The sequence below is a fragment of the Dermochelys coriacea genome, chromosome 8, assembly GCF_009764565.3.
Source record: "Dermochelys coriacea isolate rDerCor1 chromosome 8, rDerCor1.pri.v4, whole genome shotgun sequence".
NCBI lineage: Eukaryota > Metazoa > Chordata > Testudines > Dermochelyidae > Dermochelys > Dermochelys coriacea.
In genome coordinates, this window is record NC_050075.1 from 34,759,221 (window position 1) to 34,775,776 (window position 16,556).

Genomic DNA, 16,556 nt, shown 5'->3' on the forward strand with positions numbered 1-16,556 from the left:
AAATAAGAATTTAACTGAATGTAGTTGATGACAAATATTGAAAGAGAAATATGATTGCTGTGTCTGGTAAGCATTTTTTAGCTTCACCAAGTAAACTAATATTTGAGCTATGCAGTAGTTCTCTGTGAAATAGTTGTCCAGCATTGCCATTTTTGGACCAAGGGTGAGGTGTAATATGGTGTTTTTACTTTCTACATAGTTGAGTAGATGTCCCTTATACATTGAATATCTAATCTGCTAGTATTGATTCATTCTAATCTAGCATGTAGTATGCTTCTTGTGCACCTGGACATGTGCTTACTGAGATCAGTGTGCCAGTAAAGTAGACCTCACTAATGGCTGACAAAATTCCAGTCAGCAGCTTACTCACAACTGCCTGATATGTTCAGAGAATCTATTAGGTATTACCTGGATATTATGAAAGGAAGCATCCAAATGAATGAGGAAACATGAATGTGTTATCTTCAACAGTTGCATAGAGGTTCTAGGGCTGGGTGCTGTACTAGTTAGAACTAAAACTGCTTAAATCATCCTAATGGATGATCCCACATCTTTCATGGAGATTTGTTGGCTTCCACTATCTTTGTCTTCAGGTCAACAGCTTTTTGATCACCTTATGCAGTCTATTGGGCTGTCATGAAAAAGAGGAAATAAGAATCTAGAAAGACTTCAGAATTCACTATCCATTTCTTTGTTTAATCTAGACTTCTTGGGTTTGAAATTCAAAGATAAGTGGTTAACTGTAAAACAGGCATCTCAACAATTTTTTCCCGGATGGGTCAGTCTGTCTTCATTTTCCATATTAGCAAGCAACTGGCTGTGATTCAGAGGCATGCTGGTGGTTCAGTATTGCGTCAGCAACTTTTGTCAGGCCTGACGTATTCACCAAACCTAACATGCTGTTGTCATGATATCTACCCAAAGAGTGACATGTAATCTGTCATTTGGAAAACTAACTCACTGATCATAATATTCTTGTGTGAGGTATGCATGGGCTGTATACTAAAAATTATGGGTATGTGCTAGAATTATTTTCTTTACGATGTGTTTGCCAAGTCATGCAGAAGCCCAATCGGCCTTAGACCAAGGAATATGTACTTGTTAGTCTGACTTGTCTGACCATCAGGCAGAGACAATGAAGGCACATTTACATAAAAGGTAAACGAAGACATTAACTTGAATAGTTGGGGGGAGAGTCTATTAAATACAGGGCTCTGAACCTTAAATAAGTAAATGAATGGACTGATTATATACGATATAATTGTATTACAAAAGTGTTTCAAGTCAGGTCTTTTATGAAAGCTGATGACACTGATCAATATTATTTTAAAATGCTTCTATTAGCGTTGTATGAGGAATTGTGGATACTCACTGGTATTATGCTTTGAAGTCTGTGAATGAACACAAAGAGAAACTGGTTTTCTTCCAGACAGGAGGGAAGGCAGCTATCTACTGGTCTCCAGTGAAATTAAGCAAGGTGTGTCCAAAAACAGTAGAAGCCTGAATTTCAAACTGAAGGCTTGAAAATAAAGCTCTCAATTACTAATTAATTACTTCACAAATTGCAAGGAAATAGACCTTTGCAGGTGACTTGAGCAAATAATTCATCCACCTGGAGAAGTGGACCCTTCTGGAGGTATTCTAGTTATTTCCCAACAGGTGGAGGCAGTTGGGTTTAAACATCTTACTTCCTGTCCGCACACAAAAGACAAGGGGTTATTACCTTTTGGTATCCAGTTCAGTTTGACTATGGATGCTTTCAGCATGGCTGTTCTCACTCTTCTCTATGAACCTGAAGGTTCTTAAAAGTGAGAAATCATCCAAATGACCTCATGCTATCCTCTGAGGCCCTGGTGTGGTGTTCTTATGCAAACAGATGGATTCTTGTGAGCAGGAAATTTCCTATTTAGCATCTCAGGGAGAAACTTGTACTTAGAAAATTTGTTTGGAAACACCTGTTAAAAAGAGATGGTGGTTATAAAGACTGAGTTGGTATAAAAGTAACTCATAAAAGGAGAACCCCACTGTCATGCTGTTGCAGACTATGGTGCATCTATGCTTATCAGGTCAAAAATAAAAGCTGCCACATCTTGTTCAGCCTATGCTCTCTGCAATCTAGTCTATTCATATGCCTGGCTATCTATCACCTCTCTAAAGATCTAGGGCTTGGTGTTGGTTTTGAGCCTAGATGAATGAGACTGACAATTTTATCAAGGTCACCATCCCCTTATTTCCAGGATTCACTGCTGCTGTACTGCCAGTAGGGGTATGTCTACATTGCAATTAAATGCCCATGGCAGCTGACTTGGGCGAAGGGGCTGTTTTAATTGCAGTGTCCCAGAGCCCAGGCTCCAGCAAGAGAGAACTTCTACACTGCAATTAAACAGCCCCTTACCCTGAATCAGCTGACGCAGGCCAGTTGTGGGTTTTTAATTGTTGTGTAGACATACCCTGAATGGCCCAGAGCTATATGTTCCTCAGAGCCTTCATTTTAAACTAGGTGTGCTTTTTTCTACCTGTTACCCTTTACGCCTGTTGTGGCTACCATCTTCTTAGACTTCTGAAATCTAAAGACAGTGTTGCTAGTAATGAAGAAGACTGTCCATAGGGTGAGTGAATTAGCCAACATTTTCTGTCCGCTTTTGGTCTTTTATTAATCATTGTAAGGTGTGCCTTAGAACTATACTTACCTTTTTCCTCAAGAAATATATCCCTCCATCCTATATATCTCATTATTTCTGTTCTCAGAATTGGTATATTCCTTATCTGCATGGTAGTCTTAAAATTGTCCAAATAGAACTTTAGATATGAAGGAAAAACTGCGGATTCTTAGTGTCTGGGAAGTATTGGCCCACCTTTGCTACTTACCAAATGTAAGATGCCTGTACCTTTTATTAGAAGGCTGTGTACTCAAGCTGAGGAAAAAATCCTCAGTACACTAATTTTTAAAATAGTGTAGCAGTTGTAACACTTGAAGTTCAGACTCTGAGCAATTAGGTTGGACGTCAGATTTATATTCTTGATTTATAATACAGAATTAATTGTTCTTGCCTGTAAAGAATTATGACCTTTTCAGTGTTTATGATCCTTCTTGATGAATGAACCTTACTTGCTGACTTCTTTTAGAAGACTAAGCAGCACTTAATTGGTATAAAACAATTGCACATGTCCTACATGACCAAGTGAGTATGCTGATCCTAGCTTACAGGATGGAAAATGTGGGGAGGGAAACCGTTTTTCTTTAGTTGATGGCTTTGAAAAAGAATCCCAAGTACTCAATTAGTAAAATACATGTGAAGAAAAATGCCTGAAAAGTTAATGTCAAAGCAAACTTGAACTGATTTAAGTGACCTACAAAGAATTTTTTAAATGGGAGTGTACCCATTGGTGCTTCTGTATGCTACATAAAGAGGGCCTAAAAGCTTATAACATTTTTTTTGGTAATCGGGAATGTCAGCAACCTTTGTTGACAAACCTACTGGAAGTGTCAAGGTGTGTATTGTTAGATTTCAAACCTCTTGAATGAAGGGTCATTTTTCCAAAATGCTAATTAATAATTGAAGCTAAATAGTCTGACTAAAACTCCTTTGCTTGCAGTGTTGTAGCTATGTTGGTGCCAGAACATGACACGCATGGTAGGTGAGGTCATATCTTATTTTCTTTGCTCAGAGGAAGAGCAGCTCTGTGGAGTCTGAAAGCTTCTCTTTCACCAACAGAAGTTGGTTCAATAAAAGATATTTCATCCACTTACTCTGCAAAACTCCCTTGTTTTAATTGCTCAACTTTCACTTTTTTCTCTTGCAATATCACTTGCACTATCACCATGCATCCGATGAAGTGAGCTGTAGTTCACGAAAGCTTATGCTCAAATAAATTCGTTAGCCTCTAAGGTGACACAAGTACTCCTTTTCTTTTTGCGAATACAGACTAACACTGCTGCTACTCTGAAATATCACTTCAGTACTTCTCAAGTCATCTCTGTTTACATGGAAAACTCGGGTCCTGTCTGGAAGGCTAAGGCAGGAGAAAACTACAGTTTTTAGATTTTTATACATCAGAAAGAATAGAAGAGGCCACAGTAGTTATTTATAGCCTTCCCTACCCTTCCACAATATTGAAGGTTGCCTTTAATTGTAAAAATATGTGCTTAATGCCCCAAGTAGGCAGATTCTTGAGTTATTTTTGTGCTGAATTCATCTAAAAAAAATTCTTGTATGGTCATTTGGCCCTTTTTCAAAAAATACATCCCGGAATACATTTTCTGTGTATCAGATAGATAGCAAAGCATGACTCCTAGCATCAGTAATAAATCGTGTATTCTGTGTATATTTTAATTAATTGGTATTAAAGGCTTGGGGAAGGAGCTTTTCATGTTAAGGAAGATTTGTGTTGAATGTATCCTACCTCCTGTTTGTTGGGGGTATTTCAGCACATCATCAGACTTGCCTCAGTTTTCAAATCACTTTTGCAGTTCTCTTTTTAAGGTGTTAGTCAAGAATTTCTGGCCAAAGATTTGGAGTTCTGCAGTGTTCTTGTCAAAATTACTGGGAACAGCATTAATCATATTGTGAATAAAGTTTCTTAATTGTTACTAGTCACATATAGGAGGACTTAAATGGAAAATTCTAAGTATCCCATTTATATTTCTGTATTGACTTAGATTAAACATTATGCAGTTTTTTGAAGGCTGAAAGGAATTTAGGGGGTTGTTAAAGCCAGCTATAGTAAACATTGATATTCTGCATTTTTAAAAAGTAGCTATTTTATTCATTGTTTTGCACATACAAACCTTTCTTTAAGGAAATATTCTCCTATAGTAAATGTAGCTACAATTAAACTATTTAGATTTTTGTTTGTTTGCAAATTAAGTAAACTTTTTTCTGTCATTTTAAGTTCTCTTGATTTAGTTATTGACAAGTACTTTTAAAGAAATTTTAGTAAGTTAACAATGCATCCGATGAAGTGAGCTGTAGCTCACGAAAGCTTATGCTCTAATAAATTTGTTAGTCTCTAAGGTGCCACAAGTACTCCCATCCTCTAACTCTGAATCTCTTTAAACAATGGAAGAAAAGCATCTTTGTTGATTTAATAACCAGTGTTTTGAGAATATCACTGCAAGTAGCCTGTACTGAGAACTGTACTGGATAATTCAAGACTGTGATAATGGGCTATGGAACTTTTTCTTTGAGGTCAACAGTTCATATCTGGTTCTGCTTGGTGATGATTCCAAGTTGAGACTAAACCACCATTACATACTATCTTTAAATGATTTGGGTTGCTTGTCCTTATTGAGTTCATAGGTGGCCCTGTCTGAATTACCCACCACCCCAATTGGCACCCTTGATTGTGGCAATAGATAGTCTAAAGAATGAACAAGAATAGGGAAGGAACTATTCTCTCAATCTTGTAGATGGCTACTCCAAGGCCGTAGTTGAGGCATACTGTCAGTGATGTGTGGAAGGTATTGCTGTATATTACATAGATGAGTACAAAGGGTTCAGTCTCCATTAATCTGTCACCTTTGATGAACAATAACTCGTATTCCCTCTGCAAGAAACTTTCTAGACTCTCTAAAGAAACAGACTACATGAAGAGTTCAGATACTCAGACTTTTTCAGTCCATAAAGTGTAATTGAAAGCAACATTTTGGTGTACAATAAACAGACTGACCGACACTTCACTACTGAGTTTTCTAGGCAGTCCGCTTTGAAGTGGTGTGACTACTAATTTTATATTACCATAAAACTGGACATTACTAGATATTTGTTTAAGAAGGCAGGAAAAAAGAGGCAAATTCAGTTTTACGGTATACACAGTTTTAATAACAATCTTTCTGTACACTGCACTTCAATTTACTCCATTTTATATTTTCACCCCCACCAGAAAATGGCTCTTGAACTTGACTTGAATACAATGCATTCGGGACTCCGCTTTTTAATCTCTGGTCTCAATGTTGGTAGAAAAAATTCACTACTGTTTTAAAATCTGTGGGGGTTTTTTAACCATTATGAAAGTTTAGTTAAAAGTGTAGCACATGGAGCCTTTTGTATGCTTACTTCATAGATCTGAAAGTTTGTTGTTTTGACCTTATTAGATAGTATGAGTTTGCCTACCTTATATAGTAGATAAGATCTGATTAGATCCTAGTACCTTTCCCTAGTACTTTTCTCTAAAGAAGGTGTTTAATACAAAATATGAAATGCATGATCCCCAACTTGACTACACAATGGCTTTTAACTGTACCACTAGCAGTCAATGGATGATCGTTTAAAAGAAAAAACTGACAGCCTCAGTTTATGGATAAATCTCAGTTCTAGTTGTGGAAAGGGGAATTGACATGAATGACTTGGCACTACTAATAAACCTCACTGGATTTTGTTTTATCTGTGGGTGAAGGAAGACTCCATTCCTCTCTGAAGTGTCATTGTGTGGAAATCCACTTCTTTGGAAGATGAAATCTAGTTTTCCAAATTGATTACATTAATCTAAACAGATAAGTGTTAAACTACTCCAATTACAAAATTCGATCAACTTTCATTTCATTAAACTAGTAAAAAAAAAAAAAATTAACTTGGGCACATTAGGAAACAAGTGTTAGTGCAGATTTCTGTCTTAAAAAGCAAGCTGATATTTCTGCTCTCAAGTGTTGGCAATAAGTGGCTGTTTTCAAAGGGCTGTAGCTCGATGTGGACACAAACGCTTGAATTTGCACATAAATTAGTTTGTCACTGAAACCTAGCTTAATCCCCCAATGGTTATGGGCCCCGATAGCCTTGCATCTGATAACAGTATTAATCTCCTGTTGACTGAGCACTATCAAGTAGTACAGGAACAAGACTTGATTCACCCAATGCCTTATCAGGCTGTTCTTCGAAATTAAAAATAAGTGGGAAAAAATCCACCATTGCAGAGAAATTACTAGAAATGGGAGAGCTCATTCTTCCTTATTTCTGGTCCACTCAAGTCCTATGATTTAAACTGGTTCCAGCTGTTGGATTCAAATATCACTGAGACTGAAGGTGTGGGAATGGAGGGGGTGCAGGATGAGCAAATTGGGTGGAGAATGGAGCAGAGGGTGAGTGGGATTGGGAGAATGCTCTAGAGGATGGCAAGCAATTCTTCAATTGTCTACACACGTTAATTGTGTGTGTAAAAGTGCTAAGCTCTAAGAATTCCAACTAAACTTGATAGGAGCTGTGACTGCGTGCAGTGCATCTGAACATAGACTCAGCAACCAAAAGATGGAACGTAGGTCGTGGCCATTAGTCCTGCTACTGGAACACAAGTTAAACCAAGCCGCCTTGGCTTGCGCTCAACAAGAAATAAGTGTTTGCCAAATGAAATAAAATTATTGTGGTGATGGAGTCACAAACAATTGAATGGAAAACAATTTTTAAAAGTCACTTGGAATTGCTCCCTCTAATGAGTTCTTGCATAGGACACTGGCGCATAGCTTGCTACTTACTGCTTATTATTAGGGAAACCTGGTTAAATTTTCTTTGCCAGCGTTTGGCATCATCTAGATTACATGACGCACACTACGTTGAATGTAATGTTCACTGCTGGGGTCTAATGTGTGAACGTCCAACAGTCGTTCACTGAATGTTGAGTGTTGACTTCTAAAGTCAAAGGCTAAATGCTGCTAGGGAGTGGCAATTATGTTCTGAGGCAGCTGGGAGATCAACTTTGTGTAAAATGGGTGATTCAGAGGCTGTTAAATCTTATCTTGTGTCCACAGCTTATATGGCATTAGATTGTGTGTGTGCGCCTTACTGCTTTACCATCTCTAGGCAAGGCTGAGCCTAGAGTACTGGTTCAAAAGTGGGGTGGGTGCATTGGCTGAAAGCTGGTTCCTGGAGGTGAGGGGGGGGAAGAGTGCTGAAATTCTAGAGGACTGGATGATTACTAATGGCTGGGGGCAAACATTGTTCTGTTTGGGTTTTGGGGCATGGCAAACAAGGGGATGGGTTTAGACATAGCCCTGTTGACAAGGTAGGCTGGAACCCTGCTAGCCTTCCTTAATCATGAATGTAAACTGTTAAAAATGACTGCTAATAAGGGCTCTTATTCAGAATTGCAAATGCAACACAGCCACATACTCCTGGGGATAGCATGACAACCATAGCCCCACCAACTACTTCCCTCTCCACACTGGAGTGAAGGATTTCAAGTTACTTTTGGACCAAAGGACAACAGTAGGATCTTACTGGATAAGGAGAGAACATACTCTTTTGTGTTAGGGGCTGGGTGCAGCAGAAATTTAGCCCTGACTTCCTGAGTCAGCAAGCAGCAAAAAAGCTGCAAAAAGCATTTGACTACCCACCATTGCTGAAATGATCAGTGATTCTAAGTGATCCTGAGCACATCTGTTTGCACCTAAGGCCGCACTTGCAAAGACTCTTACGAAAGCTAGCACTTCAAGGGCTTGATTCTGCCTGCTAATACCCAGTAATTTACACTAGTAAAGCTATTGTGCTTTCACAGACGTGCACAGATTTTTAACAAGATATGAAATGATGCCTGCTCACATATCGGAGGGCAAGACTGAAGCTTATATGTAAATGAAGGACCACGAACACTTAATATTTGTAAAAGATTAAATAATCTTTTATCACAAGTGGTTCAATATACTTGGTGCCAGTAAATTTACTTTTTGAACTTAGATCTGGCCACACTGCATGTGCGATTTAATCATCAGAACATCCCCTTCTCTTCCTCCTCCTACCCCTTCCTCTGTATGTTTAGAAGGTACTCTATATGGCTGAAAGTAGTTGGGATAGTTGTAATGCAAGAAAATCAGTCTGTATTTGGGTTCTAACAGTAAATGGGTTCATTAAAAAAATTATGGGAACCTAGTCTTTACTGAATGCACTTGCCTTAATAGAATACAAAATCATGGCAAATAAGAAAATGTGTACATTTTTTTTCTTGCTAATTTGGGACACTGCAGTTTCATGTAACATAGAATCATAGAATATCAGGGTTAGAAGGGACCTCAGGAGGTCATCTAGTCCAATGCCCTGCTCAAAGCAGGACCTAATCCCCAACAAAATCATCCCAGCCAGGGCTTTGTCAAGCATGACCCAAAAACGTCTAAGGAAGGAGATTCCACCACCTCCCTAGGTAACGCATTCCAGTGTTTCACCACCCTCCTAGTGAAAAAGTTTTCCTAATATCCAACCTAAACCTCCCCCACTGCTCCTTGTTCTGTCATCTGCTACCACTGAGAACAGTCTAGATCCATCCTCTTTGGAACCCTCTTTCAGGTAGTTGAAAGCAGCTATCAAATCCCCCCTCATTCTTCTCTTCTGCAGACTAAACCATCCCAGTTCCCTCAGCGTCTCCTCATAAATCACGTGTTCCATAAAGGTAATAGGAAGCATGTGGGTAGCATAAGAGAATAATTTAAAAATATTTATAAAAATATTATCTGAAGTCCCATTTATTTATCGGAGACCTATTCCTTTCACAATAAACATCACAATGTTGTATAATTGTACCCTGTGTGTGTGTGTAAACATGATGTTGAGTGATAAGAAAACAGACTTGTGCAGTGACTATCTGTACTAAGTTTTTAGAAGTTTGGTACAACACATAATTAACATCTTGAATAAATCAATAATTACAGTATGTCAACACTGAGGAATCGTTTTCTCCAGTTGTGTGCTACTGCTAATTGTCGAACACTGCAGCATTTGACACAGAACACATTTTAAATATATATACATATTTATATTCCCCCTTAGTCTAGTAACTTTGGTTAAAGTTTACAATATTTTGAGCAATTTTCTTAAAAATATTGTAATTTTATATTTGTGGTGTCTAAACCCACTGTGGCTGCATAGATCTCCAAATATTTACATGTAATTTCATAATAGAGTTTATAGCACATGCTACTTCTGGATAAAAGAAAATTGAGTTTCCAAGGTGAGTAAATAGCAAATAGCATAGGACCTTAAATCCCATTTCATATCACTGAAGTATAAAATTAAACATTTTTCAATTAAATACTTTCTAAGCTAATTATAATTTATCAACTGAACAATTTTAAAAAAATGTTTAACTACTTTGACTTTGGGAAGGTTGGGGGTTTCACAATAATAGGATAAGTGAAAGCTTATATTGCAGGGGTTAATTCTGTCTCCAGAGAAACTTGTCGTGTTAGTGCATGAAAATAGCTTCTAGGCAAGATGAAGAAACTGCTGTGGGGAGGAGAGGAGAGGCTTCTTCCCTCCCTAGTCCCTTTTTACCCCCAAATTGATGTTTGCTTTTCGTTAAAATTTGCATTGAGTATTTACACATGAGAAGCTGTTGAAATACCCTTCATTCATAGTCCCAAATAATTTGCCTAAATTATTTGAAAAGCTGTGCCAATTATCAAGTCAAACCAGAGATCTAATAAGAGTTAAACACATTTAATACTTAGAATTGATTGCATTGTATCGAGTCTTCCTACATAAGCGCTTGAATACTTTCTAAGCATTTGGAGAGTCAGTTTCTAACTATATAAAACTGCTGTATTGTAAATTTGCTGTGAGCTTTAGCAAAGGTACATTTAGGCAAGGCTGACTATCAATATGGAGGTAGGAAAACAATATTTAAAATTACCAGTCTCCAATACACTTGAAAAATCCCCTTCCCGTTCTTCTCTGATTGTAGATTTAAGAGTCAGATTATCACAGAAGGAAAATCTTCCTAAAAGTCAACCTTGAAAAGTGAACTGAGCCAACTGGAATGTTTGTGATCACATAGCTACAATGGAACAAATGTAATGCATGTTCCCTCGCAGATCTCTGTACATATATCTAGGTTCCTTTCATTCAGACTATTTTCATTAGAAAAAGTAGACTATGGAGACTTAAGTATAAATATTTACACATAGTTATATAATTACATAACATGAAACATTGTACATGTTTTGAGGTGAGCATCTTTTTAGACTTTCAAACATTGAGTGCAAATTTAATGTAATCATTGCTGCTTTAACACTGAAAATATGATTTTATTAAAAAAAAAACTTTAAAATACTGCACGACTTCAAAAACAATGCCTCCATTAAATAGTTTGGAAAACTAGGGTTTATGTCAACATTTGTAAAAATTAGAATCATATGTAGGTCCCCATCAATTTTAAAATAGGTTACTTATCTGATTTAATTTTTGATGACTTGTAGATATTATACTTCACATTCTTTATATGGCAGCTGCTGACACTTGCACTGTCCATAGCCATTAATGATGATGAAAGGTCCTTCATGGGTCGGTTCATATTCATTATATGGTCCTTGGTCTGACATGTTTGACATATGTAGCCGTGTTTGGGATCGGAGTTGCCTGTGGTTTTGAATCATTGAACACTGCCTAATTCTTCTTAATGTGGGAGGGCAGCATTTTCTGGAGATGAACACTATAAAAATGATAAAAAAGAAAGAAAATAATAAAGCCATTGTTCCTGTAATTACCCGCTGAGTGAAGATGGCATTGTTTGGTTCAGTGAAATGTTCTTCAGTAGTAACAACTATTCCTGCAGTAGTTGGAATTTCTTTGTCTCCCATATGGAAATTTGATGAGCTTATTCTTTTTGTATACTCAGTAGTTGGAGATCTGTAACTCGTAACCATGGATGTAACAATAGTTGATAAATTCCAGCAAAGCTGAAAACCGTAAACCGCATCTAGAATATCCTCTCCTTGGGTGTGGTCTGGGCTGTGGCACAGTATGGAGTGCTCCCACCGACCTTGAAAACCACTCAGCCATGTGGCTAATTCACATATCTTTGGACTGCATTCCCACAGATTGCTGGAGAGGCCCACTGTAGTTATGGATGTAAGTGAATTTAAGATCTTGGAATCCAGAGTGGTTAGCTTGTTGTTATCCATTAGGAGTATTTTAAGATTAGGCATAGTTTCAAAAACTGTCAAATCAATGGCTTTGATTTCATTTCCAGTCAAATCCAGCTTTTCTAAGGTGCCCCAGGTCCACTCCATCCCACATGTCAAGTTGCTAATTTTGTTCCACTGCAAGAAGAGTGTGTGCAGACTGCTTAGCCGTAGGAAATGAGCAAAATTAATCTTTGTCAGCTGGTTGTGCTCTAGGTGAAGCTCCCTCAATTTGATTAATCCTGCAAATCCATTGCGAGCCAAACTTCGCAAGCGATTTGTGCTCAGATCCAGAAACTCCAGACTACGACAGTCCCAGAAAAGGCGGACTGGGATAGTCCGCAGGGAGTTGGAACGTAAATGCAAGGTTTGCAGCTTGCGAAGTCCATAAAACAACTCAGGATGCAGAGAGGATAACTGATTAAAAGAGAGGTCCAAATTCTGCAGGTTCAGCAGTTGGCTAAAAGTTGTGTTTGGCAAATAAAAGATTTTGTTTGAATTTAGGATTAATTCCTTAAGTTTATATAGTCCTTGAAAAGAATCTTCTCTTACTGTTGCAATTTGATTATGATCTAAGTGAAGCCAAGTAAGTTGACTGAAGCTTGCAAATTGATCCCTTTCAAGTTCAGAAATATAATTGTGCCTCAGTGACAAACCTAGAGAGCCCTTGTCAGTGGTGTTTGGCACTGAGTGAAACCCCTGAGAGTCACAGTAAAAGAGTAGCTTCTCACAGCGACATTTTGGTGGACAAGCCATGCCCAAGGCAGGCAGCAATTTTAAAACCATACTCATTGCATATAGTGCTGCCAGCATAGGAGCCCCTAATGGCCACTTGAAATGTAAGCCTGCAGAATATAATTTAGGGAAACAACAAGATAGGATATTCTTATCAGATCATGTACACTTAGAACATTATGGTGAAAGATTTCACTGCAGATTACTTTCATGCATCTCTAAAAAGCTACTTTTGAATGTAAGAACTAACAAACTTACTAAATACAGAGTACTTGGATGTTGTCCTTGATACAAATCTTTATCTACATTATAATCTTCAATAAGTGACAATCTCAACACACCTTTAAAAGGCTTCAGTTCAGAAAATCTATTTTTAGTACCTCTGTTTTTCTAAAGCACAGCTGTTCTTTCGTCATAAAAGGTGTATATATAAATGTGTAAACTTACCCATTCTTTTGAGTACATTGGAGGTTGCATTCAGTCGTAGTTTTAGACTCAACGCAGTGAGTCTGTAAAAGGCTCTAATGTAAGACAGCCTTTGAATAATTTACTGTTTTCTAGTGTCCTTCGATATTAGCGTAAGACTGAATCCACCATGCTCTCTCAAAATACTCCTTTTAAATTCGTTGACTTGATTTCATGTGACAGGTCTGTAATTGTGGAATCGATGCTGAATATAAATTGTTGGGTTTTTTCCTCCTCCTGTGACTGCTCAGTGGTTTTATTGAAGCTCACGTTCTTTTTCCGCGGCTGTGGGTTCTTTTAGTCTTAACTTGTTGATGGCAGATGGGTGGCTTATTGCTGAGAGAAGCTCCTGTAGTAGCATGAGTGCATTTACTGAAAAGCTTTTCAGGGAAACGATACAAGAATGGATTTGCTTATGCGCTGCGACCACACAGAACTGTATATAGGCTGACGTCACCTGGTGACGTTCCTTTTGTTTGGGTTTTCCAGAAGCTTTTCTGTTTTAAAGCATTATGGTGCATACTGTGATCCTGTTAAACTACTGATAGAGGAAAAATCAACTGTAAGAACACTTCATCCGTACAATTCAAGGAGTAAGAATGATTTGTAATCTGTTTTTTCTATAGTACATTTTGCTTGCTATCTTCAGACAGCCTCAAGCAGTGTACAGCTAGGATTGTGAACAATCTTTTAATCCTGGCTCTTGCTCATTTTGTATTGTATTTTCCTGCACATAAAGAACTTTAATAGGAAATGCACACATTGTTTGAGTAGTAATAGGAGAATGCTGATTTAGCACCAACTGGAACAGTGAAGTGAATTATTTGGCATTTTAGAGCTGCATACCACTACAATCCTTCTTTGTCTTTAGAACGAACAAGAAGGAAAACATTTTGCTTAGATATTGCTGGGATATGGGGAAGTGAAGCTAAATTGTTCACATCTCCAAAGTAACAAAGAAAATAATAATCTTACAATTAAGAACGACAAATCTGAAAAAATAAAACTTCAAGTGTGTGAAACTTGTTTTCCTTAGAATAAATTAGATTTTCGCCACTTTCAGAATCATATTTTTCTCACTTTTAACAAAACTGAAGATGATGATTGTTCCTGGGGATGGGGTGGAGGTAATGCTGTGCGCTCTGCATTTCAGACTGGGGCTCAAATCAGGTTTGAGATCAAGTGAGGAGTTTGATGGTTCACTTTAATCACCAGAAGTTAGCTTTTTTTTTTTCCCCTCCCCCCCAGTGACTAGAAGTTCCCATTAGTTTTGCTGGGAATCTGTGCAACAGAACGTCCAGGTCAGAACAACAGTGATGTTGCATGTTTAGAATTAAGATGCACTGGTAGAACTGTGTTAGGAAAGCTTGTAAAGCTGTCTGCCTGTACTGTTGCTGCCCAGTCAGTGTCTCTCATCAAGAGCTCTGACATTCAACGAGATTTAGAGGAACTACACTCTTAACTAGCTGTATGCACCCAGGGCACACACAAATACCACTACTTTTCCATGATAACTGATAATACAGGGTAAATGAGCTGGTGAATTATCATGGCTATTTTTTGGTAAGGCTGCTTTAACCCAGATAATGTTGTTTCTAACTTTCCTCTTCTGTTTTCTTAAGTATGCTCTCTCTTTTTTGATTTTTACCCTGTGACTTAGAGTTATGATGCAATGAGGTGCATTTTAAACTGTTACAACAGCATATTCATTTTGAGTCCCACACAGTGACATGGAAATGCCTTCAATGCATGAACTGCAGAGAAGGAAAACCTTTCATGTTAATGTAAGATGGCCTTAAGGGACTTTCATACGGATAGGAAAGGTACAAAACTCAAATACAGGACTTAAAAACAAAAAATATCCCTCCACACTTTATAATTAGTGTTACTGCTTTCTGAAGTGTTTTGTGTTTAAACAAAACTTTGTGCCTTCTTTCCCTAACTCTTCATTCTCTACGATCCTGTAGTGAAGTTGTAATTTTGTGGCAGACTATTTTGCCTTAAACAGAGCTATGATTTCAATGAGGTATCAAGTAGAAGTTTGGGTGTGAGAGAGAGCCATATGAATACTATAATTGACCATAATTAAGAAAATTAAAGTGTCCTGGTTGTGTATTAAATTACACTGTTTAAATATTTCCAAGTTTGCTCTAATTCAGTGTGTCTCAAATGCAGCCACCAGGGCCTTTTCTTGTGGCCACAGCCATCTGGGCTTTGATGGGTGGGAGAATAAAGCAGTGGCACTTCTCCCAGGGCTGCTAGCAGAGGTTGGGCCCTGCCCCCCTCCGGGGACACAAAATCTGGAGGTGCAGGCAACTGGTGAATTCCCCGCTTTCCCAGGGGTAGGGGAGGCAGGCTTCAGCCACGGGGCTTCAGGCTCCATCCACATGGTGGCAGGCTCTGGCCCCAGGCTCACTACCCCTGCCATTGTCCCTAGGCCGTGCTGCCTCCCTGCCCACCTCCCGATTCAGGACTTACACAGCCCCAGGAAGCTCTGGGACAAATTAAGTCTGCTGTGAAAAGTGGTATTAACAAACATACAAGTATCACTTTTCACAGCAGAAGACTTATCAGGTAACAAGTTTTAGAAGAAAAAAAGCGCAACCCAAAAAGGAAAAGCAACAACAAAAGACAAGAACATGCAAAGCACCTTATTTGTGTTTCTATTCTCTTTAGGTCCAGTAAAGAATAGAGACAACTGGAAATTATTTTTCATTACTGAGTCTGAAAAAAACCCTCCATAAATAAATTACAATAATTTGGACATGTATATGTGCATATTTATTTGTTTTTCCTAAAGCTAATTATTTTAGGGAAAATGGTCAGTGTGGCCACCAGTGAGAGTTGGTGGCTGTACTGAGGCCACAAAAAATTTGTTGAGAACCCCCTAGACTAGATTATCATGATGGACCTTTCTGATCTTAAAGTCTATGAGTGAGAGTACTTTTCTGGTGGATTCCTTTACCGTAGCATCCAGTTCTTCTGATAAAATCAAGGTGTAGGGTGAAACAGAATTCTTGTGATGCCTTTTTGGTACCACTAGTGTGACTGGTTTCGGAGTAGCAGCCGTGTTAGTCTGTATTCGCAAAAAGAAAAGGAGTACCTGTGGCACCTTAGAGACTAACAATGTGTCCATTTATTCTTTTACGTAGAGACTGTCCAGTTTGACCAGTGTACGTGGCAGAGGGGCATTGCTGGCACATGATGGCATATATCACATTGGTAGATGCACAGGTGAATGAGCCTCTGATAGTGTGGCTGATGTGATTAGGCCCCTATGATGGTGTCCCCTGAAGAGATATGTGGACAGAGTTGGCAACGGGCTTTGTTGCAAGGATAGGTTCCTGGGTTAGTGGTTCTGTTGTGTGGTGTGTGGTTGCTGGTGAGTATTTGCTTCAGGTTGGGGGGCTGTCTGTAAGCAAGGACTGGCCTGTCTCCCAAGATTTGTGAGAGTGATGGGTTGTCCTTCAGGATAGGT

General features: G+C 38.4%; 2 protein-coding genes across 4 annotated transcripts in view; one reads left to right on the forward strand and one right to left on the reverse strand.

The window, feature by feature from the left end:
- The window catches only part of CTNNA1 (catenin alpha 1), a 189,162-nt gene that overhangs the window by 92,846 nt on the left and 79,760 nt on the right, over positions 1-16,556 (forward strand). The window lies entirely within an intron of this gene.
- LRRTM2 (leucine rich repeat transmembrane neuronal 2) lies at positions 5,800-13,558 on the reverse strand. Its single transcript, XM_038412234.2, has 2 exons — positions 13,061-13,558; positions 5,800-12,723 (listed from the first exon to the last, which is right to left on the reverse strand). The coding sequence occupies exons 1-2, from the start codon at positions 13,062-13,064 to the stop codon at positions 11,177-11,179; spliced, it is 1,551 nt and encodes a 516-aa protein (XP_038268162.1). The 5' UTR covers positions 13,065-13,558; the 3' UTR covers positions 5,800-11,176.